This window comes from Nomascus leucogenys, chromosome 18 (genome assembly GCF_006542625.1).
Source record: "Nomascus leucogenys isolate Asia chromosome 18, Asia_NLE_v1, whole genome shotgun sequence".
Classification (NCBI taxonomy): domain Eukaryota; kingdom Metazoa; phylum Chordata; class Mammalia; order Primates; family Hylobatidae; genus Nomascus; species Nomascus leucogenys.
The window spans coordinates 37,257,913-37,281,890 of NC_044398.1; the positions used below are offsets into that span (position 1 = coordinate 37,257,913).

Genomic DNA, 23,978 nt, shown 5'->3' on the forward strand with positions numbered 1-23,978 from the left:
GCCGGGTGTGGTGGCTCACGCCTGTAATCCCAGCACTTTGGGAGGCCAAGGCAGGTGGATCACGAGGTCAGGAGTTCAAGATCAACCTGACAAACATGGTGAAACCCGATCTCTACTAAAAATGCAAAAATTAGCTGGGCGTGGTGGCGCGCACCTGCAATCCCAGCTACTCAGGAGGCTGAGGCAGGAGAATCACTTGAACCCAGGAGGCGGAAGGTTGCAGTGAGCCAAGATCGCACCACCGCACTCCAGCCTGCGAGACAGAGTGAGACTCTAAGAAAAAAAAAAAAAAAAGAAAAGAAAAAGAAAAAATCCAGCACCAAAATCATATAATTCACAATGTGTAGTAAACAATTAACAGGTATGCAAAGGAATAGAAAAGTATAACCCATAGCCAAATCAATCAATCAACAGAAATGTACTTAGAAATGACAGATGATAAAATTCAGAAAAAAGAACTTTTAACTATTATAAGTTTTTAAAAGGTGCTCAAGGAAATAAAGAAAAACATGATACAATAAAAAGAGATATAAATCATGTAAAAATAAGACCTACTGAAAGTTCTAGAGACAATGTATGAACTAAAAGAAATTAACAGCAGATAAGGCAGAAGAGAAGGAAAACAATCAGTGTCTGTCAACATACAGCAAGAGTATATCCAAAATGAAGTGCACAGTAGCGAAAAAAAGAGACTGAACAGGCTCAGCAAACTGGGACAACATCAAGTGAACTAAAATTCCTGTAACTGGAATGCCAAAACAAATATGAAGAAATAATAGCTGAAATGTTACCAAACTAGATGAAAACTATAAACCAACAGACCAAAGAAGGTCAATAAAATACAAGTGTAATATATGAGCTTATAGAAAAATCACATTCACGTATGTCATATTCAAATTACTGAAAAGAAAAAATGCCAGAGAAAACAGACACATTAACTATAGAAAAACCAAGATAAGAGTGATGGATTTCTCATCAGAAATCATGCATGCTAGAAGATAATGGTGAGACATTTTAAAGTATTGAAAGAATATAGAATTCTTATAGAATGTCAATATAGAATTCTATACCCTGAAAATATATACTTCAAAAAATAAGACTTCTGTAGACCAATAAAAACTAAGATAATATCCAGCCTGCACTAAACAACAACAAAAAGTTAAAGGAAGTTTTTCAGGCAGAAGGAAAAGGATAAAATATGAAAATGTAGACCTATCCAAAGGAATGAAGAGTGGCAAAACTGGAAAATACATGAGCACATAAAACATACTCTTTCACATGTTCTAATTTCTTTAAAAGACAACTCAATTTTAAGGCAAAATAATAACCTATTGTAGGGTATGCAACACTCACAATAAAATTAGTATCAATAATAGCATGAAAGGCAAATGGGAGGAAATGGAAGTATCTTATGTTCCTACAACTATATGTGAAATGGTAAAGCAGTTCCCGCTTACTCACAGGGAATGCCTAGTTCCAAGACCCCCAGCGGATGCCTAAAACTTAGGATAGTACTTCCTGCACTGAAGTCTTAAATCCCTCAAAGTCATCCATGAGGGTTAAAATCAATTTCTCCAAAACTCCCGTTAATGTTGACATTTTGACCTCCTCCTGTAAATCACAAATGTTCTTAATGGCATCTAGAATGGTGAGTTATTTCCAAAAGGTTTTCAATTTGCTTTGCCCAGAGCCATCAGAAGAATCACTGTCTATGGCAGCTACAGCCTTACAAAATGTTTCTTAAATAATGAGACAAGAAACTCAAAATTACTCAATGATTTCTAGGCTATGGAATAGATACTAAATCAGGAACTAAATCAGTAATTTAAAAAAACCTACCAATCAGAAAGAGCCCAGGCCAGAAGGATTCACAGTCAAATTCTACCAGATGTATAAACAAGAGGTGGTACCAATCCTACTGAAACTATTCCAAATAATTAGGAAGAGAGACTCCTCCCTAAGTCATTCCATAAGGCCAGCATCGTTCTGATACCAAAACCTGGCAGAACACAAGGTCTAATATCCAGAACTTATAATGAACTTATAAATGAACAAGCAAGAATCAAACAACCCCATTAAAAAACGGGCAAAGGACATAAACAGACACTTTTCAAAAGAGACGTACACATAGCCAAGAAGCATGAAAAAATGCTCAATATCACTAATCATCAGAGAAATGCAAATCAAAACCACAATAAGATACCATCTTACACAAGCCAGAATGGCTATCATTAAAAAGTAAAAAAAAAAAAATAAAAAAAAACAAAATTGTTTGTGAGGTCACAGAGAAAAGGGAACACTTATACACTGCTGATGGGAATGTAAGTTCAACCACTGTGGAAAGCAGTTTGGAGATTTCTCAAAGAACTTAAAACAGAACTACCATTTGATTCAGTAATCACATTACTGGGTATATGAAGGGATATAAATTGTTCCATCATAAAGACATATGCACATTATGTTCATCACAGAACTTTTCACAATAGCAAAGACATGGAATCAACCTACATGCCTGTCAACAGTGGAATGGATAAAGAAAATGTGGTACAAAAACACCATGGAATATTACACAACCATAAAAAGAATGAAATCATGGCCAGGTGCAGTGGCTCATGCCTGTAATCCCAGCAGTTTGGGAGGCCAAGGCAGATGAATTACCTGAGGTCAGGAGTTTGAGACCAGCCTGGCCAACATGATGAAACCCTGTCTCTACTAAAAATACAAAAATTAGCTGGGCATGGTGGCACACGCCTGTAATCCCAGCTACTCGGGAGGCTGAAGTAGAAGAATTGCTTGAGCCTGGGAGATGGAGGTTGCAGTGAGCCGAGATCACGCCACTGCACTCCAATCTGGCTGACAGAGTGAGACTCTGTCTCAAACAAACAACAACAACAACAACAACAACAACAACAAAACAGAATGAAATCATGTCCTTTGCTGCAACATGGATGCAGCTGGAGGCCATTATCTTAAGTGAATCACTACCCGGGTGATGAAATCATTTGTTCACCAAACCACAGCAACAAGCAATTTGCCCATGTAACAAACCTTCCTATGTACCCCCAAGCCTAAAATAAAAGTTGGAAAAAAATAGTCTACAAAAAAGTTTGGGTAGCTTTCCATGTTTTCCCATATTCTAACATAACTGATTTAGCATTAAAATTAGCTTTTTCATAAAAGTTTGCAACTGTTAAAGGATAGTTTTCAGAAAAAGAAAATCACGGCTCTCATACAGATATATAAATGAACATGTTACTTTATTATATTCATTAATCAGTGAGGGAATCAGGCAGATGTTATTTTTTAAATTTTTTTTTAAAAACCCATAATACTGTGTGTTAGTCTGTTAGCATCACTATATAGGAATGTCTAAGGCTGGGTAATTTATAAAGAAAAGAGGTTTGTTCTGGCTTGTGGTTCTGCAGGCTGTACAGGAAGCATGGTGCTGGTATCTGCTTCTAGTATCTAACCTCAGGAGGCTTATAGTCATGGCAAAAAGTGAATGAGGAGCCAGCATATCACATGGTGAGAGACAAAGCAAGAGAGAAGGGGAGGTTCCAGACTCCTTTGAACAACCAGATCTCACATGAGCTGAGCGAGCACTCACTCATCACCAGGGGGATAACACCAAGCCATTCACGAAGGATCTGCCCCTATGATCCAACATCTCCCACCAGGTTGGGGATTACCTTTCAAAATGATTAGAAGAGATAAACATCCAAATTATACCATATAGGAAGTCCTTGCCAGAGCAATTAGGCAAGAGAAACAAATAAAAGGCATCCAAATTGAAAAGGAGGAAGTCAAATTTGTCCCTGTTTGCAGATGACATGCTCTTACAAATGCAAAAACCTGAAGAATCCACCAAAAAACTCTTAGAACTGATAAACAAATTAAGTAAAGTTGCAGGATACAAAATCAACATGCAAAAATCAGTAGCATTTCTATACAACAATAACTACCTGAAAAAGAAATCAAGTAAGCAATCTCATTTACAATAACTACAAAAAAAAATACCTAGGAATAAATTTAACCAGAGATTAAAGATCTCTACAATAAAAACTATAAAAAATTGATGAAACAAATTGAAGACGACACAAACCAATGGAAAGACATCCCATGTTCATGGAATGAAAGAATAAATATTTTTAAAATGACAATATAACCAAAGAATCTGAGAGCTCAATGCAATTCCTATCAAAATACCAATGACATTCTTCAGAGAAATTTTAAAATCCTAAAATTCATATGGAAGTACAAAAAATACTCCAAATAGCCAAAGCAATTCTGAGCCAAGAAAAACAAAAACAAAATAAAAACAAACAAACAACAACAAAAAAAACAAGAACAAATCTTGGGGTATTACACTACCTGACTTCAAAATATACTACAAATCTATAGTAACCACAAAATCATGATACTGGCATGAAAACAGACACATATACCAGTGGAATAGAATAGAGAACCCAGAAATAATTCCATGTGTTTATAGCCAACTGTTTTATGACAAGGCACGAAGAACATATATTGGGGACAAGATAGTATCTTCTATAAATGGTCCTGGAAAAAACTGCATATTCCTATGCAGAATAAACTTAGACTCCTATCCCTCACCTTACACAAATATTGCATAATCTGACTTACAGATGAAATCCAGGCTCACAAAAGCAGATAGCAGAATGGTGGTTGCCAGGGGATAGGGGAAGGAGGAAATGGGGAGTTGTTGGTCAGATGGTATCAAGTATCAGTTACACAAGATGAATATGTTCTGAAGATCTGATGTATAGCATAATACATACAATACTGTATTGTAATGACATTTGCTAAGAGGGTAGATCTTATGTTTGTAATACACACACAAAGAAAGAAAATGGTAACTGTGAGGTGGTGGATATATTAGCTTAATTGTGGTAATAATTTCACAGTATATAGACAAATCAAAACATCAAGTTGCACACCTTACATATACACAATTTTTGTCAATTATACCCGATAAGGATTGGAAAAACACTTCTAGGGAGGGAGCAATAATAATGACAAGGAGGGCGGGTAGAAGAGGGAATAGAAGCTGGGCTGAAGGTGGAAGGAATGAGAAAAGGCATAAAAGACATACTGAAAAATGATGGCAAGCTACTAATGTTTTAAGCAAGACAATGGCAATATGGGTCAGCTGGGAGACAGCTGACATTTAACTAAAACACTGCATTAGTAGATGTATCAAAAACCTTAGAAATGTATATGCCCTGAGCTCACATCTAACAAAATTATGGAAACAAACAGCTTTGTGGCAGATTACAGGTTGTTTTTATTGTCTTCTTGTTTTCTTTGTGTTTTGGTGCTTTTTTGTACTTCCCAAATTCTTCACAATAAACCTATATTACATTTATAATCAGGAAAAAAAAATGCCATTTGAAAAGGGTAAAGTAAAACACTAGAGTTTAATTGTTGTTACTCTAAGTGTGATGGCTTACTAGAAATGCAGAGTCTTGCCCCCCTACCCCACCCCACCAAGACCCAGGGGATCAGAATATGCAGGATAATAATCCACTGGTGGTCTCTATGCAAATCTACAGTCTGAGAGGCACTGCTGTAGCTCCTCCTGATCCCATACCCACAAAAGTAGATGATGCACCTACCAGACTCTGCTCTAAAGTCCCTAGGTGAAGACATGTTGTTCCCATCCCCTAAATGAGACTGGTAAAAGGCTTCTTCAGAAAAGGAGCCTTAGTGTCCTGTGAGTCAGGCCAAAGGTCTAATTAGTATCCTGGGGGCCAGCAAACAATTTTTCTTCACCTGGTAAAACACACAAAGCCAAAGATTTTTCTGTTAGACAACTGGAGCTGTCACAGCTTTGACATATTATTACTCATCAATTCAAAATATTTAAAACAGTGCAATTTTAATTAAAGACAAAATAAATTTCATTTGAAATTTTATCAAATAATGTCAGGATATTCCTTGAGAACTGGAGATATGCTTATTTATTCAAATACCAGAGCTTAAATATGCTATACCTTGCATTCCACAAATAAATATGTGAATGGCCCCTCCACTCCAATGATGGATCTCTTTATATAAACACACACAGACACACACACACACAAATTCAATCAATGTCACTCAATGGAAACTCAATTATTTAAATGCCACACCTAGGCTAAATTAGGTGCTGAGAATTCAGTATTGAATAAATAATAATTAATTACAGAGCCCGTCTTCAAGAAGTTCTTGTTCATTCAATCTATAAAAAGTTCTCACACAGAATAAATATCTTTTCTTTTCTAACTCTTGCCATAAGGGGCCTGTAAGGCCATGTTACATTGCTCCCATTGGTTAAAACCAAGGAGACTTTTTGTCCGAAGACCTTTCCATTAACTATCTGCAAATAAAATGGTATTATTATAATCTGAATCTAAAGTTAATGTGTGAAACAGATTTATTTTAAAAACTTTGAGATATAGGTGTTAAAAAATTATTTAAGGCTAGATGTGGTGGCTCATGCCTATAATCCTAGCACTTTGGGAGGCCGAGGCAGGAGGATCGCTTGAGCTCAGGAATTTGAGACCAGCTGGGGCAATTGGGTGAAACCCTGTCTCTACAAAAATTAGATGGGCGTGGTGGCACACACCTGTGGTCCCAGCTACTTGAAAAGCTGAGGTAGGAGAATGGCTTGAGCCTGGGAGGAGGATACAGTGAGCCAAGATCATGCCACTGCAGTCCAGCCTGGGTAACAGAGCCAGACCCTGTGGCAAAAAAAAATTAAATTAAATTAAAATGTGAAAGTAAGGCAAAAAGATAAGTGGAATGTCACTTCAATGTCATAAAAGAATGACAGGCCATCCCAAAGATTACTTATGTGGGGAAATTGTACTAATTTATTCAGTTCATTGTTTACTACTGATTAAAAGTCCTAGACTTAATGCAATTACAAGGTAACCTATAGATTTTTGTCCAGCAGTGATACAAATAATTTCTGTCTGATAAGGTAACACTAAAGATTATAATTTATTTCTGTCTGGCATTAAACAGGTTTTCTTAATCTAATCTAGCATTCTTACTCTAACATTGGTTCAAAACGCCAGTGAAAAACCTAGATCCTCAAACTGTTCTTTGAACTACTTTTGCCATCTTCCTGGTTTCTTCACTAATTAATACACTGAGTAAAATGTTTAACCTAGTTTCATTTCAAATTTGTATGAGTCACATTTTTAATTTTTAAAAAACTCTACTTTGACAAGGGGAAGAATATCTTTTTTAAATAGGAGGAGGGCTAGGCACAGTGGCTCACACCCATAATCCCAGCACTTTGGGAGGCCGAAGTGGGAAGATCACTTGAGCTCAAGAGTTTGAGGCCAGCCTGAGCAACCCAGTGAGACCTCATCTCTACCAAAAATTAAAAAAAAGAAAAAGATAGCCAGGTGTGGTGGCACTCACCTGTAGTCCCAGCTACTTGGGTGGCTAAGCAGTAGATACTCAAGAGGATCACTTGAGCCTGCGAGATGGAGGCTGCAATAAGCTATGATTGTGCCACTGTACTCCAGCCTTCACAACAGAGCAAGACTCTGTCTCAATTAAAAACAAAAACAAAAGGACGGCAGTGGTCTCATGACTGGTAGTGAGGTAATAGATTTCAGTGAGGAGCCTTCCCTGGAAGCAGACATGAGATCTTAAGGACCTCAGAATTAACTAAGAACCTCTGAGAATGACACCTAAGCTTCTGCCTACCAACTATGTTATTGAAAAGACACAAAATAGTCAATTTTAATTAAAGACAAAATAAATTTTGTTTCAAATTTTATCAAGTAATTTCAAGACACCCCTTGATAACTGGAGACACTCTTACTAATTCAAATACTAGGGTTTAAACATGCTATACCTTGCATTCCACAAATAAATATGTGAATGGTCCTTTACCCCAATGACTTATCCTCTTTATATAAATACACACACATATTAGTAAGACCTCTCTAGTGCACAGATGAATAGACTAAAATTCATATCAAACCATACCAACAGTCAGTTGTTCAAACCTTCCATCAGAACAGCTTTGATCATCTGCATGCCTAATCCTAGTATTTTAATAAACAACAGTGCAGTGAGTCACAGATAACCCTACAGAAACACAAGAATTAAACTGGATAAATTTCCCTTTCCTGGCATGTTTTCTAGTATATCTTAAAATAGGCAAAACAAAGCAATATTAAAGTGATTAACATTTAATTCAATTTTGAGTTGCAGCTACTGTAGTAAATCAGTAATAAGATCATACAAGTCAACATCAACACACGTGTGCTGAAATTTTAGGTAGCCTAGAAAAGTAAACAATATGACAAAAAAAAATCTTCATTTGCAGAAGAAAACTTTTCAGAAAATATAGTGCAAGCTTTTACCATATTTCCCACCTCCCCTCAAGCTTGGCTAAGTAAGCCCCTGCAAGCGCTTCCCCTGTAAGCTCCATGTTTTATAATGATTTCTGGACTCATCTCCTCGGGTTGGACCATAAGCATCTTGAGGACAGAAACTGTAACATTTTCACTTTTGAATCTCCAGCCACTAGACTAACACATTGGAGACATGGCAAGAAATGTTTGAGGTACTAACTAGTTAACTCCATAAAGAATGTGTACGTATCACCAGGTAACTAATCTGCATGTCCACATTAAGAACTCTGAGAAGTCACAAAGATATCACTTGAGTGATAGGCACTCGGTCCCTGAGGGAAAGATTGTGAAAGATATTGAGGGACCAGTGGTCAGGTCCGTAAGATAAAGGTTTCTCTCCAACTCCTGGGGAAGGTGCAATAGTACAGAAAATAGAGAATTAGCCCTGATAAAAGGGAAATCCTTAAAAAAGTATTACTTATTCTGTGATAGAGCACTGAGGATAGAGGAACAAAAGCTCCAATATGAAACAAAGTGATCCCATCTAATCATAAAAAAAAGAAAAACTACAAGTGTTTGGTTTGCTCAGGAAACAAAAGCAAAACACCTTTCCTCAGGTGGCAGGGTGACATAATTGGAGAGTCACTGAATACTGTACATATTCTCAAATTCTCAGCTGGGACACTATTTTCAGTCTATCTCAAACTTTCTCAAAACTGAAGCAGGTGCTAACAAAGATTATTTCTTCACAGTGGACTTTGGGTTGGGTGCAAGATGCCAAAATACACAATGTAAAATGACATGCTCAGCACCAGGGCTGGGGTTACTTCTAATTCTTGTGAAAGTTCTATCACACACTACTCCCTGAGACCTATACTAGCCTGAAGAGAAGGGAATGAAAGAAGTCTCAACCTGTAGGCACCCCAGGGATAAGAGTTCCTTCCTCTGAAATCTGTATTTCCTGTGACTAAATTCTCAGTACAAGCTCTTAGACTACTAGTAATTATTTGGCATGTTTTATGCCTTTTAATAATGGTTCTTAGTTTTTTATAAGGAATGGTGTTATTGCTTTTTCTGATTATAAACATAACCATTAAGAAATGTCATTCCATGGTTTCTTAATCAATCATTCCCTGTAGTATGTGAGTGTGAGGTCTGGGGGCTCAGAGGGAAGCAGGGAGAAGTGAAGTGCTAAAGTGCTACCTCCAGAGCCACTGACAGTTCTGCCCAATGCAATCAGGCAAAACAAGAAAAATAAAATAAAAGAATTCATATTGGGAAGGAAGAAATAAAACCGTCTTTACTTGCAAGGTTAAAAGCTTTATACATAATTATACCTCAATAAGGTTGATTTTTAAAAAGCCACAAAAAGATTATGTACTTCAATTAAAATAAAATATAGAAACACTTGTATAAAGATAATATCATTATTAATGCAAGTTTAAACATTAAAAAATAGTTGCTACCCACCCATCATAGACATGAGAACAAACTGTCACCATCTGTGTTAGCAGCAAGCTCATTAAGGATTACTGTGAGCATCCATTGGAACAATGGAAGACTTAAGGTTTCAAAGGCACTGGAACCCTATGTCAACAATGCTTCACCCTTGAAACCCAGGGACTGATGATACAGTTGCCACGAGCTATATTCTGAGCAAATACTTTATCAATTATTAGAATGGTTCAAGTAAATGTAATGAATGACTTAAGACATCTTTCCGAAATGACTCTGTTACCTGGATGCCTCTGCTATTAAGGTGCAAGGCAAACAACCTTCTACTGCTTGTTTCATTCACGATATAAATTGCTTTGGCATATTCCCTCCAACCTCCTGAAGCTCAGGTCCATCTGTTTGTCCATCTGTCTGTTTAAACTTCTTTTCTTCCCTCCTGCCTACATTCCTCTCCCTCTCTTTTGGAAGTGTATCAGTAATTACAAGAGGGTGCTTTATTTCAAAAGACACAATTCTTGTACCTCCAATCACTGTTACCAAGCAAAAGAGTTCACTGTTCAATGTGTTAGAAGCCAACACTACGGCACTGGGTTTTTGAGAAAAGACTTTTTTGTAGGTCAACCAACAAGGAGACAGGAGTCTAGCTCAAATCTGTCTTCCTGTACTGTTTTTAAGGCAGTATTTTGGTTAGAAAATGTTTAGAGAGATAATTTGGGGATAGTAGGAGATTGGCAGAAGGAAAGGGGGGTCTGAAAAGGCTTTGGGCAAGTGCAGTATCTCTTCATGTTATCTCATGGGTCACATATGTAAATTCAGGGGGAGTTAGTACGAAACGCAGTGGAAATTTGGGCTGTGGCATCAGCAAGCTCATTCTGTGTAGACTCTAGTTTGCTGTATTGGTTCCAACTGATTTCAGCCAGTTTTGTTATCTTAAAAGCAGAGAGAATTTCAGTGTTTCAGAAAGTTGTTTTTGTTTTTTATTTTTATCAACCAATCCTATAAATTCAAGAATTTCTCTTTGCCACTGGTTAACTCTTTGGGGCACGGTTTCATTCGTGGACCTTGGCTTCCATACTCCAAAGAACTACTTATTTACTGGGTGCAGCTGAACCATTTCCATAACTGAGATCATGTAAGTCAGGAATGTATACACATTACATATGTGTGCAGACAAAAATTCATGACTTCACCTACCAGGTCCAAGATGAGTCTCCTTAGGAATGCCTGCATACAAGCCTGGCCCTTGGCTGGTGTCTGAGAACTTGGCTGGTAAAATCAGTGTCTACATTAATATAAAATTTTTTCTAAATGAGAAAAGTAGCTCATTTCTCCTAAAACATCTGCTTTGCTTCTAGGTATCTGGAATTTCAGTGACTGCTATCAGTCGCACTGACAGTCTGTGCTCATGACTAACCCTTGATAAAAGACCCTAAACTCTTAAGCTCAGATAAGCTTCCCTGATAGACAACACTTCACACAAGTTTCCATACCTTGTTATTCAGAAAGTTAATGCATCCTATGTGACTCCACAAGGAGAATATTCTGGGGAGCTTGTATCTGATTTCCCTTTGTTGATTTTGCTTTGTACCTTTTCAGTCTACCATATCTTAGCCATGAATGTGACTACCTGCTGAACCCTATGAATCCTTCTATCCAATCACTGAACCTGGGAGTAGTCTTAGAGAGCTCTGACAAAGGCTAGCATGGGAGAATACGTTGTCATCCTCATTAACAGACCCTTCTTAGTTATATCTCACTTTCTAAGTTCCTGCCTTCCACTTCCTAGGAGAGAAAAAACTATACAGCATTACCTGAACATCATCCCAGGGTAATCACAGAACAGCCATTTCTGCAAAAGAAGGAAAAACAAACTGTGTAATGTTGCAATATTTTTAACTGCAAATAATTTTGCATACAAGGCTTACCTACATCTGACCATATTTGCACTACATTTTTTTTAAAGTAACAAGCTAATATGTTCTTAATATAAAAATATATATGTCCAACAAAATTTAACTTGTTCTGCTATCATGAAAAGAGGAATTCCAGACTAATGTCTCATAATGTGCAGTCAATGGGCTTATGTAAGTAAGGACTAAAATTACAGCTCAATAAAAGATCATCAAACCAGAGAAAACTCCAAGTAAAATTATAATACACAGTTGTCCCTCCCACCTGAGACTCACCTGAGACTCATACTTTCCTTCCAACATGCCTGTTCTGCCTATTCCCTCAAGACTCAGACTTCAAATGAGTTCCCATTAAGTAGATAAGAACAGTTTCGCAACGGATTCCAGAAAAAACAATATGCCACCTAAAGGACAAGGAAGGCATCTGCACTAAGAAAATGAAGTCAGAGAGAGAACTTCCTGACTTACTCAGATTATATCCATAGGCCCACATATGCCTAAAGGCCAACCTTGTCCTTAATCTTTAGTCACTTAATCTATAAAAGATTTAGAAAAGGGCTATGGGCAATATGGATCTTTAGAAGGTACAAAATTTTTTAAGTCCATAAACTTTCTCCTTAAAACACTGAAGACCATTAGTGATGGTTATAATATTCTTGTCTGAACTGAGAGCTATAGTCAGGCTCCTTTTAGAAGCCCTGCCACGAACAGAGAAAAAAGAAAAGGCATGTTCCTGCTCCTCTATCCTCTGTAGACATCTTCTCCGTGATAAGTTAATAATGAGAAGAGAAAACCAACCTTCTAGCTTTCTCATCATTTAATGGTTTGAACCCTGAGTTTCTGCAGCCTGGAAAAAAAAAAAAGAGGAAGCAGCAGCAGCAGCAGCAGCAAGTTCTCCTCATTTGAAATTCTTCCCTCTCTTAGCTCACCTTCCCCACCTTCTCACTCCTTTGTGGTCCTCACAGTCAGATATGAAGTAATAGGTGGAAAATACTTCCCTGTGATAAGGCAGGGATGCCTGAGCCACCCACTTCTGGTAATAAAGCTGTTCCTAAAGAATAGCAAATGGTACTCATGTTTTGGGGGACTCTATGCTACTTAGAAGTGAGTGGCTAAAGTTGCACAGTGACTAATTCAAGAACAAACAGAAGAAAAGGACAAACAGAAAAATAAACAGAAAGTGGCATGCCCTTAGCCTCAATCAGGTAGTTCTAAGAAAGTGATTAGGATGGTTCGGAGACCACCAGCCCCATACCTTATCCAGTCACCAAACAACCCAGGCTGGGGTATGGTTGCCTGGCAACCACACCTTCCACTTACTGAATATGTCACAAATATGTCTTTCAGGTGTGTGATCTCTTGACTGTGAAAAGTAAAACACTAAATCAATTCAGCAGGCTTTGAGTGTCTACAATGTGCTAGTCACTGTATCAGAGATGTGGATCCAGGGATGATGCAATAACTTCTGCCTCCAAGGAGCTCATAGTTTAATGGACATCTGGCAAAGTACTCACTGATTCTTGACAATTCATATAATCATATCAATAGATGCAAAAAAGCATTTGACAAAATCCAAATTCCATCCTTGATTTAAAAAAAAATTCTTGGAAAACTAGGACTAGAGGCAAACTTTCTCAACTTGATAAAAAATATCTACAAAAAAAATCTACAGGAAGAAACTACAGGCTTTCCTCTAAGATAGGTAACAAGGCAAGGATGTTCTTTTTCACCACTCCTATTCAACATCATATACAACTTCTGACTAATTCAATAAGAAAAGGCATACAGTTGGAAAGGAAAAAATAAAACTGCCTTACTTCTCAGATGACATGAATGTCTATATAAAATATCTCAAAGAATAAACAAAAACAATTAGCCACTTAATCTATAAAACAAAAGATTTAGAAAAGGGTTATGGGCAATATGGATCTTTTGCAGATACAAAATTATTTAAGTCCATAAACTTTCTCCTTAAAACACCGAAGACCTGGAACTTAGCTGGGCGCAGTGGCTCACACCTGTAATCCCAGCACCTTGGGAGGCTGAGGCATGCAGATCACTTGAGGTCAGGAGTTTGAGACCAGCCTGACCAAGATGGTGAAGCGCTATCTCTACTAAAACTACAAAAAATTAGCTGGGCATGGTGCTGTGCGCCTGTAATCTCAGCTACTCGAGAGGCTGAGGCAGGAGATTCTCTTGAACCCGGGAGGCAGAGGTTGCTGTGACCTGAGATCGCACCACCGCACTCCAGCCTGGGCAACAGAGCGAGACTCCATCTCGAAATAAATCAATAAATAAAAGCTCCTGGAACTTAATAAGCAATTATAGCAAGGCTGCAGAATACAAAGTTAATATGCAAAAGTCAATTCCTTTTCTATAAACCAGCAATTAACAATTGGAATCAGAAATTTAAAACACAGTATCATTTACATTAGCTGCTCCCCAAAACTGAAATATATAGGTATAAATATAACAAAATATATACAGGATCTATATGAGAAACTCTACCAAACTTTGACAAAGGAAAGCAAATATCTAAACAAATGGAGAGATATTTCATGTTCATGGATAGAAACACTCAATATTTTTAAGACCTCAATTCTTCCCAATATGGTTTATAAAGCCAATGTAATTCCAACAAAAATACCAGCAAATTGTTTCATGGATATCAACAAATTCATTCTGAAGTCTATATGAAAAGGCAGAAAACCCAAAATAATCATCAAAATACTAAAGAAGAACAAAGTTGGAAGACAGATAATACAAGATTTCAAGACTTACTATAAAGCTACAATAATCAAGACCACAAGGTACTGTTGAAAGAATAGACAAATAGATCAGTGGAACAGAATAGAATATCCATATAAATATATCCACACAAATGTAGTCAACTGATCTTTAGTAAAGAATCAAAGAAAATTCAACGAAGAAAGAATATTCTTTTTCAACAAATGATAATGGAACAGACCTTACACCTTTCACAAAAAAAAAAACTCAAAATGAATCACAGACCTAAATGTAAAACACAATTTTGAGAGTTTTTACTCTCAAAATTCTAGAAGATAACTGTATTGGTGCCCAAGGGCTGCTGTAACACGGTACCACAAATTGGGTGGCTTAAAAGAAGGGAAAACAAATCTGGAAATTAGAAGCCTTAAATCAAGGTGTCAGCAGGGCTGCACTCTATCTGAAGGCTCTAGGGGAGTATACTTCCTTGTCTCTTCCTGTCTTTTGGTGATTGCCAGAAATCCTTGGACAGCACGATTCAACTGTCTCACACAGTTTAAACCACAACAGTCTTCTCTCCAATCCCCCAAAAGTCACATCCTTACTGTGTGCAAAATACATTCATCCCATTTCAACATCTCCAGGAGCCTCGACCCATTACAGCATCAACTCTAAGTCAAAATTGCCTCTAAATATCAACTGTAATGTCCCAAATCTCATCTCCTAAATCATCTAAATCAAGTATGTGTGAGATCCTGGGTATGGTCCATCCTGAGGCAAAATTTCTCTCCTATAGACACTGAAATCCACAAAACAAGTTATCTGCTTCCAAAATACAACAGGCATAGGACAGACAGTCCCCTTCCAAAAGGGAGAAACTGGAAGGAAAAAATGGGTCACAGGTCTCAAACAAGTCCAAAACATGGCAGGGAAATTTTCATTAGGTTTCCAGGGCCTGAGAGGGCTGTCTGGATCCATGAGTCACACATGTAATCTTTTTAGTGAATGGTTGTTCAGCCACACCCTTAGTCCTGTTTCGGGAGTATGTTTCCTGGATTGGCTGAGAACTTTCAGACCCATCAAGTGCTGGTTCCTTTGCTTAACAATTCCTTCCTCAAGTTATCTCTTTCCTTTTGCATTTCACTATAAGCAGCAAGGAGAAACCATGGCCCCATCTTTCCCACTTAGAAATCTCCTCAGCTCATTGCCTACAAGTTCTGCTTTCCACCCACAGGTAAAACACAGTTCAGCCAAATTTCTGCCACTCTGTAATAAGGATCACTTTTCCTCCAGTGTCTGATAATATATTCACCACTTCCTTTTTAAGGCCTCACAAGAAGCACCTTTAAAGTTCACATTTCTAGTAACATTCTGTTCATGACAATATATGTATTCTCTAAGATGCAAAGAATCTATGAGAGATGCTTTTTCTAAAATTCCCCTCTCTACTGAGCCTTCACCAGAATCACCTTTAATATCTGTATTTCTATCAATAGTCTTTTCAAAGCAGTCTAGGCTTTTTATATTATGCACCTAAAAATTATTCCAGTCTATACACAATTCCAAAGCCACTTCCATGATTTTTAGGTACTTATTCCAACAGAAAAAGATTTCCTAGTATCAAAATATGTATTCATTTCCTATGGGTGCCATAATAAAGTGCCGCAAATTGGATGGCTTAAAAACGCAGAAATGTATTCTCTCACAGTACTGGGGGCAGAAGTCTGAGGGTGGCAGCAAGGCCATGCCCTCTCTTAGGCCCCAGGGAAGGATGTTTCCTTGTCTCTTCCTAACTTTTGGTGGTTTCAGTAATCCTTGATGTTCCCTGGTTATAGACATCCCACTCCAATTTCAGCCTCTGCTGTTACATGAATTTCTCCCTCTGTCTGTGTCCAAATTTCCCTTGTTTTACAGGGATACCAGTCATTGCATTAGGACCGCAGCTTAACTTGTTTAACATCTGCAAAGATCCTATTTCTAAGTAAGGTTGGGCTCACAGGTATCTGGGGTTAGGACTTCAAAATATTCTCTTGGGGTATAAAATTCAACCACACAACAATAATAAAAGAGAAAATCTATGTGACCTTGGTTTTGGCAATGAGATTTTAAATACAACACCAAAAGGATAATCCAGGAAACAAAGTTGATAAGTTGGACTTTATTAAAATTAAAAACTTCTTTTCTGCAAAATACACTGTTAAGAGACTACAAAGACAAGCTACAGACCAGGAGAAAATGTTTGAGAAAGCACATATCTGATAGAAAATTTCTAATAAAAAATAAACAAAGAACTCTTAAAGCTCAACAATGAGAAAACAAACAACCTCATCTAAAAATTTGGCAAAATAGGCAAGCCACTGCAAATTCTGTGAAACAGGAGAAAAACTGTGAGTTCCCAAAGTGTAAGAGGGAGAAAACCAACCTCCAAACACACATCCCTACTGGGAATCTGAAAATCCAGATCACAAGAGAATTTAACCTTACCTAGAGATGGAAAGGATTTAGAGAGTCACACAAAATATGAAGTAGCAGCAGGAAGTGCCTTGTATGCACTCCCAGTCTCCAGCTCAAGCACAGGGAAGCCATCCCTGACTATATCTCACTGGGGCCCTTGAGGAAGACAACTAGCAGAACTGCGGAAGTGTTGTGGGGTGAAGAAAGCTCCTAGATGAAATTGGTAGTGATTTTGACTGGGCACAAATTTTCTGGAGTGGAGTCTGAGGAAGGAGCAGGAGCTGTTGCAGATACAAGCAAGTGCAGGAGTACAAGAAATGCCACCAACAGAGCAGGGGCAAGGTCTGGGCGGGGCATTGCAGGATATGTGGGCTTGCCAACTGCATGGGAGATGAGTCAGGCCTCTTGCTACTGGCTATCCCTGACTTCCCTGGCAAACTATATAATACAGTAGAGGTGGCCAAGGTCCCCTATCGAACATAACCCCATTGGCTGGAGAACCAACCCCCAGTCCCCCCAGTGGCCTCAGCAAGCCCTGCCCAAGGAGAGTCTGAAACCAGACCTGCCTAACCCTGCTGCCACCTGATGGCATTTCCCTACCTGCCCTGGTAGCCGAACACAAAACATAGAAACTCTGGGGAGCTTTATCCCCGAACCCTGCCCCCAGCACCCTCTGCTCTGGAAGGTTGTCTTTAATTGTCTATGGAGCATGTATATACTCTTTCCCTATGGTATATAAGCCCTGAGTCTGGGGACTAATGGTGTGAACATCTACCTGTCTTACAAGAACACATTTCTGCCCAAGAACACATTTCTGTCCATAAGTTCCCCCTAAAAATCACCCTCTGCCAATAAACTAGATATGCCTGCCTCATTCTTTGATTTCTTGGCTCCTTCTGTATTTGGAGGTTATTTTGCACATATGGCCCTTTCAAGGAATATCTATCTATATAATGATAAACAATAAGCTATCAAGCTATGATGAGATGTGGAGAAAGCTTAAATCAATGTTTCTGAAGAAAAGAAGCCAATTTGAAAGGCTGCATACTATATAATTCCAACTATATGACACTGTAGGAAAAAAGCTTTTGAGACAGCAAAAAGATCAGTGGTTAGCAGGAGTTCAGGGATTGAGCTGAAATAATGAATAGATGAAGCACAGAAGACTTTTAGGGCAATGAAACTATTTAGTATGATACTATAATTGTGGATACATGACATATATTTGTCAAAACCCATAGAAATGTACAATATAACTAGTGAACCTTAATGTAAACTAGAGACTTCAGTTAATACTAATCTATAGATATTGGCTTACTAACTATAACAAATGTACCAAACAAATGCAACATATTAATAACAGGGAAAACCGTGGGGCTGAGGGGGTATAGGGTAACTTTCTGTACTATATACTCAATTTTTTTATAAATCTAAAACTGTTCTAAAAGTAGTCTATAAAATAAGATTTTTAAGAGCAAAGAGAACAAGAATTTTAAAAGATAACTGTCTAAAGCAAAAATAATGACAATTATATGGTAGAGTTTATAAGATATGTAGACGTAAAATGTATGGCAATCATAACACAAAGTATGGGTGGGAAATAATGGAAGCGTACTGTTGTATGGTATATATATTATACTATATGTGAAATGATATATTATTTGAAGGTAGACTGTGACAAACTTACATAGTCTAGAGTAACCACTAAGAAAAAGAATAAAAAGAAGGAGAAGAAGCATGGAGGAGAAAAAGCAGAAGCAACATAAGGGCAGAGTGGAGATAAAATGGAGTAAAAAATTGAGTAATTAAAGAAAGCCTCATTTAAGCCAAAAGGGTATGGGAAAAGAAGGGAATAGATTAAAGAGCAGGTAAGGCAAGTGCAAACCTGGCAAGATGATAGATTAAGATCTAATCATATCAATAATTATATTAATTGTAAATGGTCTGGCCATCCAAATTAAAAGTCAGGGATTGTCTGACTGGATTAAAAAAGTGAGATCCAATTATATACTGTCTACAAGAAACCCACCTTACATATGAAGACATTGATAAACTAAAAAAAATGGAAAAAAGATAACCCACGTAAACATTAATCAAAAGAAAGGTAGAATGGCCATATTAACATCAACGACATAGACTTTAATAAATGATAAACATTTCCAGAAATAAAAAGGGGCATTACATAATACATAGGAATTCTAAATGTGTGTGTATCCAACAACATAGCTTCCAAAGTGATAAAAACTGAAATGAAAAAAAAAACAGAAAAATCTACAACAACATTGGAGACAAGTAGACAGATAATAAGGACACAGAAAATCTGAACAACACCATGAAGCAATTTGACCTAACTTTTATAGGGCATCCCAACCAACAACAAAATACCCGTATTAAAGTGGACATGGAACATTCACAAGGATAGTCCATATTCTGGGCCTAAAAACAAACCACAAAACATTAAACTGAAATACAAAATATGCTTTTAAAAATGGAATTAAAATAGAAATCAACAGAAATAAATCTTTAAAATTCTCAAATATTTGGAAATTAAACAATATATTTCTAAATAACCCCAATTCAAAGAAGTGACAAAGGAAATTATACAATATTCTGAATTGAATGAAGGTAAAAATACAACATCAAAATTAGTGGATGCAGCTAAAACAGTGCTGACAGAGAAATTTATAGCATTAAATATTTATATTGGGAAACAATAGAGGCCTCAAATGAGTAATCTAAGTTCCTACCTTAAGAAATTAAAAAAGAAATTAAATCCAAGGCAAGCAAAAAGAGGGCAATAATAAAGAGAAAAAAAAATCAATGAAATGGAAAATAAAAAAATAACAGAGAAAAATCAATGAAACCCAAAAGAGGTCCGTGAAAAGATTTTTTAAAAAACTACTAACCTCTAGACCCTCAATGTCCAGTAGAACTTTCTATAATGATGAAAACATTCTATATAGCAGCACCCTCCAATGTGGAAGCAACTTGTGACTACTGATCACTTAAAATGTGGCCAGTGTGACTGAGGAACTCAATTTTTAATGTAATTTTATTGAAATTAATTTACATTTAAATAGACAGATGTGACTAGGGATAACTATTGAACAGTGCAGCTCTAGAATTGACTATTGAAAGAAAGGAAGGGGTGGGAAGGAAAGAGGGAGAGGAAGAGATAAAGGAGGGAGAGAAGGAGGGAGGCAGAGAAGATGAGATACACAAATAACCAAAATCAGAAATTAAGTGAAAAAGAGGACTTCACTACAGATCCTAATGTTAGTGCCATTAAAAGAATAATAAGAAAGTATTGCAAACAACTGTATGCCAAAGTTGATAACACAGATGAAAAGAACTAATTCCTTGAAAGACACAAAGTACTAAAGTTCACTCAAAAAGAACTGAGTAGCATATAAAATCTGAATAGCCATATATAGTTTTAAAAACTTGAGTCCATGGTATAAAACTAACACAGGGAAACTCTAGGCCCAGATACCTCTCTGTTGAACTCTACCAAACCTTTAAGGAAGAATAACAATCCTATACAAAATGTTCCAGAAAACAGAAAAGAGAACACTCGAAACTAATTTATGAGACCACCATTAACCTTGATACCAAAATCAAGAATATTACAGACCAGTATCTTTATACACCAATATCTCTCATGAATATATATACAAAAAAACCCTTAACAAAATATTATCAAGTAGAATAGATTTATTTCTCCATTTATTTGGTTTTCTTTCTCTCTTCAATGTTTTATAGTTTTTAGTATTCAAATATTACAGAACATCATTAGATTTATCCCTCAGTTCTTCATGTTTTTGATACTATTGTATTTTTAAGTTTTAATTTCCAATTGTTCATTGCCAGTGCTAAATACAATTGATTTTTGTATATTGGCCTCACATCCTGTGTCTTTGCCAAAGTCATGTTATTTCTAGTTGCTTTTTTGTAGATTCCTCGGGCTCCTACATAAACAATCATGTTGTCTGCAAATAAAGATAATTTTATTTCTTCCTTTTTAATCTGTGTACATTTATATCTTTTCCTTCCTTTATTTCACTGACTAGGACCTTTATTTCACTGACTAGGATCCAATGTGGTGCTGGTATAAGAATAGACATATACCTCAGCAGGAAAGAACAGAGAGATTAGGAATAATTCACACATAGCAACAATTGATTTAGGAGGGGAAAGGTGCCAAGATAATATAATGGGGATAAGATAGTGCTTTCAACAAGTGTGTTGGCAAAATGAGACATCCACATACAGAATTATGAACTTCACCCCATACTCCTATTACGTACAAAAATCAACTCAAAATAGATGACAGACCTAAATGCAAACTCTAAACCTTTAAAACTTCTGGATGAAAGCTTCGGGGAAAACTTTTGTGACACTGGATTACACAAAGATTTCTTAAGACACTAAGCACAAGCCACAAAAGAAATAATTGATAACTTGACTTCAAAAAAATCAAAAAGCTTCTGCTCTTCAGAAAACAGCATTAAGAAAATGCAAAGTCAAGTCCCAGTCTGGGAGAAGATATTTGCAAAACACACATCTGAGGAAGGACTTATATCCTAAATACATAGACCCTTATAACTCAAAAAGAGGACGACCCAATTTTAAACAGTCAAAAGATGTGAACAGATACTTCACCAAAGAAGAAACATAGATGGCAAATAAATATATGAAAAGATGATTAATACAACTGGCCAACACAAAAATGCAAAGGAAAACCATAACGAAATACTGCTACATACCTCTTAGAAACGCGAAAATCAAGCACACACACACAATCCAATACAAAGTGATTCTGGTGAGGATGTGGAGCAAATGGAATCTCATGCATTGCTGCTGGGATCTCTACTCATCATCCTGCTTTATTTTTCCCAAAAGCACTTTTTATTACCTTAAAGTTTGCTTACCTATGTAAGTCCATATGTATCTTCTCACATGTTTATTGTCTATCTCCCCCAATATAAGTACTGTGAGGCTGGCAACTTGGTCTGTCCTGTCATCACTGTGTCATTCTGGCACCAAGAACAGTGTCTGGCAATCTTTACATATTTATTAAAAGTGAGGAAGGAGTGGAAAGAAAAGACACTAAGATATCTATAAGTGAACGTATGAAGGCAAGGAACCCAGTCACAGCAGTCTACAGAGGGGCGTAAGAGAAAATTAATTTAGACCACCAGGAAGCTGCATGGTGTAATGCATGATTCCCAATTTCAGCTGCACATTAGAACTAGCTGGAAAGCTTTGCAAAATCCCAATTCCAGGCCACACCAGACCAACAAAATCTGAATCTCTGAGAATGGAACACCAGCACTAGTCTTTTTTTTTTTTTTTTTTTTAAACAGAGTCTCACTCTGTTGCCAGGCTGGAGTGCAGTGGCGCCATCTTGGCTCACTACAACCCCCACCTCCCAGATTCCAGTGATTCTCCTGCCTCAGCCTCCCAAGTAGCTGGAACTACAGGTGCATGCCACCACACCCAGCTAATTTTTGTATTTTTAGTAGAGATGGGGTTTCACCATGCTGGCCAGGATCGTCTTGATCTCTTGACCTCGTGATCTGCCTGCCTCAGCCTCCCAAAGTGCTGGGACTACAGTAGGCGTGAGCCACCACACCCAGCCAAGCACTGGTAATTTTAAAGTTCCCCAGGTGATCCCAGTGTGCACTCAAAGTTGAAAATCACTGAGAAAATGGAACCTAGACCTTGGAACTGTACACAACTGAGTGTGCAAGCTACTTAACCTCCCTTAGCCTCAAAATTCTCATCTACAAAATGGGAATTATATATACCTCCCAGAGTTGCTGAAATATTGAGATTCTATATAAAGCCTCAGGAAATGTAAATTCTCATCCCCAGGGGAAACTTGATCAAATCTTCATAGCTTAGGGTAAGAAATGCTAATTCTATCAACAATTCACATTTTTCATTTTTACCTGATTATTTTATTGAACATTTACATTAGGGAAATTCAGAAATGCTCATTTTTCCAGTTTCCTGGTGGTAAGATGCTGCCTGAAGCTATGTTTAAATTTTCAAGAGTAAATAAACTATGGCGGGAAATCTAGCTGACCATGCCAGTGATTCTCAAACCTAGCTGTACATTAGAATCACCTGAGAAATTTTTTTAAAGAAACACACGAATGTCCAGACCTCACCAGGCCAAATTAAATCAGAATCCCTGGGGCGGCTCCAGAACATCAGTATTTTTTTAAAAAGCTGATAGAAAGGTAATTGTAAAACACAGTCAGGGCTTAAAAGCACTGATTTGTACTAACGATATCCCATGCTAACTGCACATCACAGTCACTTGGGGAGCTCTTAAAAAAGTTGATTGATTCCAGAACCCTACCGAGACTTACTGATTCAGAATCTGTGGAAGTGGAGCCTGTCATTGTGCAAATCTTCATAAAGCTCCCCACTGGTGATTCTGATGCAAACGCACTGAGAACCACTGCTTTGTATCATACATTTACTCTACGTGTTATATATCCGCAAAGATCATTTAAAACTTTCAGTGGTCTCAAATGCCAAGCCTGCCAGTTACTTTTAATCAGTAACTCCAAAGACTTTACAGATCTTTTCAGAACACTTTTATGTCCAGCTCACTGACCCACATCACCTACCCTATGCTGTGCCAAATACTGGCTATGTAGCCCATTGGTATTTCTAACCAAATTCCTCTAAATGGGCTGCTGATCTGGGAAAAGCAACATGGAATCACATTACTCCCCAAGCCTTATTCCCCTTTGCTAAGTGGTATGTAACGCCAGGATTAATGAAATGAACTCTATTGGTCAAATGAGTCTGAATGAAATCTGAGTTGTTGTCTGCTCCTAGAAGCAAACCGTTATCTATTTGTTTCCCTCAGAAAGATAAACTCAGAGGAAACAGGAGTGATCCCTGAGGTGGGAATAATATAGTGGGCTGCAATTTTAAAACTCTGCTTAGACAATAACAGGACATTTGGAATCTTACTTTGATAGATCAAACCAATCAGTATATACAGCACCATGGTGGTACTACCAGGCAG

General features: G+C 37.4%; 1 protein-coding gene across 45 annotated transcripts in view; it reads right to left on the bottom strand.

Moving 5' to 3' along the window:
• Window positions 1–23,978, bottom strand: part of PTPN20 (protein tyrosine phosphatase non-receptor type 20) — a 91,660-nt gene that overhangs the window by 64,949 nt on the left and 2,733 nt on the right. For 15 of the 45 annotated variants that reach the window (XM_030797899.1, XM_030797905.1, XM_030797902.1 and 12 more), the window contains exon 2: window positions 5,637–5,793. The exons of 29 other annotated variants lie outside the window; for them this stretch is intronic. In XM_030797899.1, coding sequence (XP_030653759.1) covers window positions 5,637–5,670 — 34 coding nt within the window. In that variant the 5' untranslated portion in view covers window positions 5,671–5,793. Of the gene's footprint in view, window positions 1–5,636; window positions 5,794–12,022; window positions 12,151–23,978 lie in introns of all 45 variants that reach the window. One more of the 45 variants, XM_030797901.1, reaches the window with a different exon arrangement.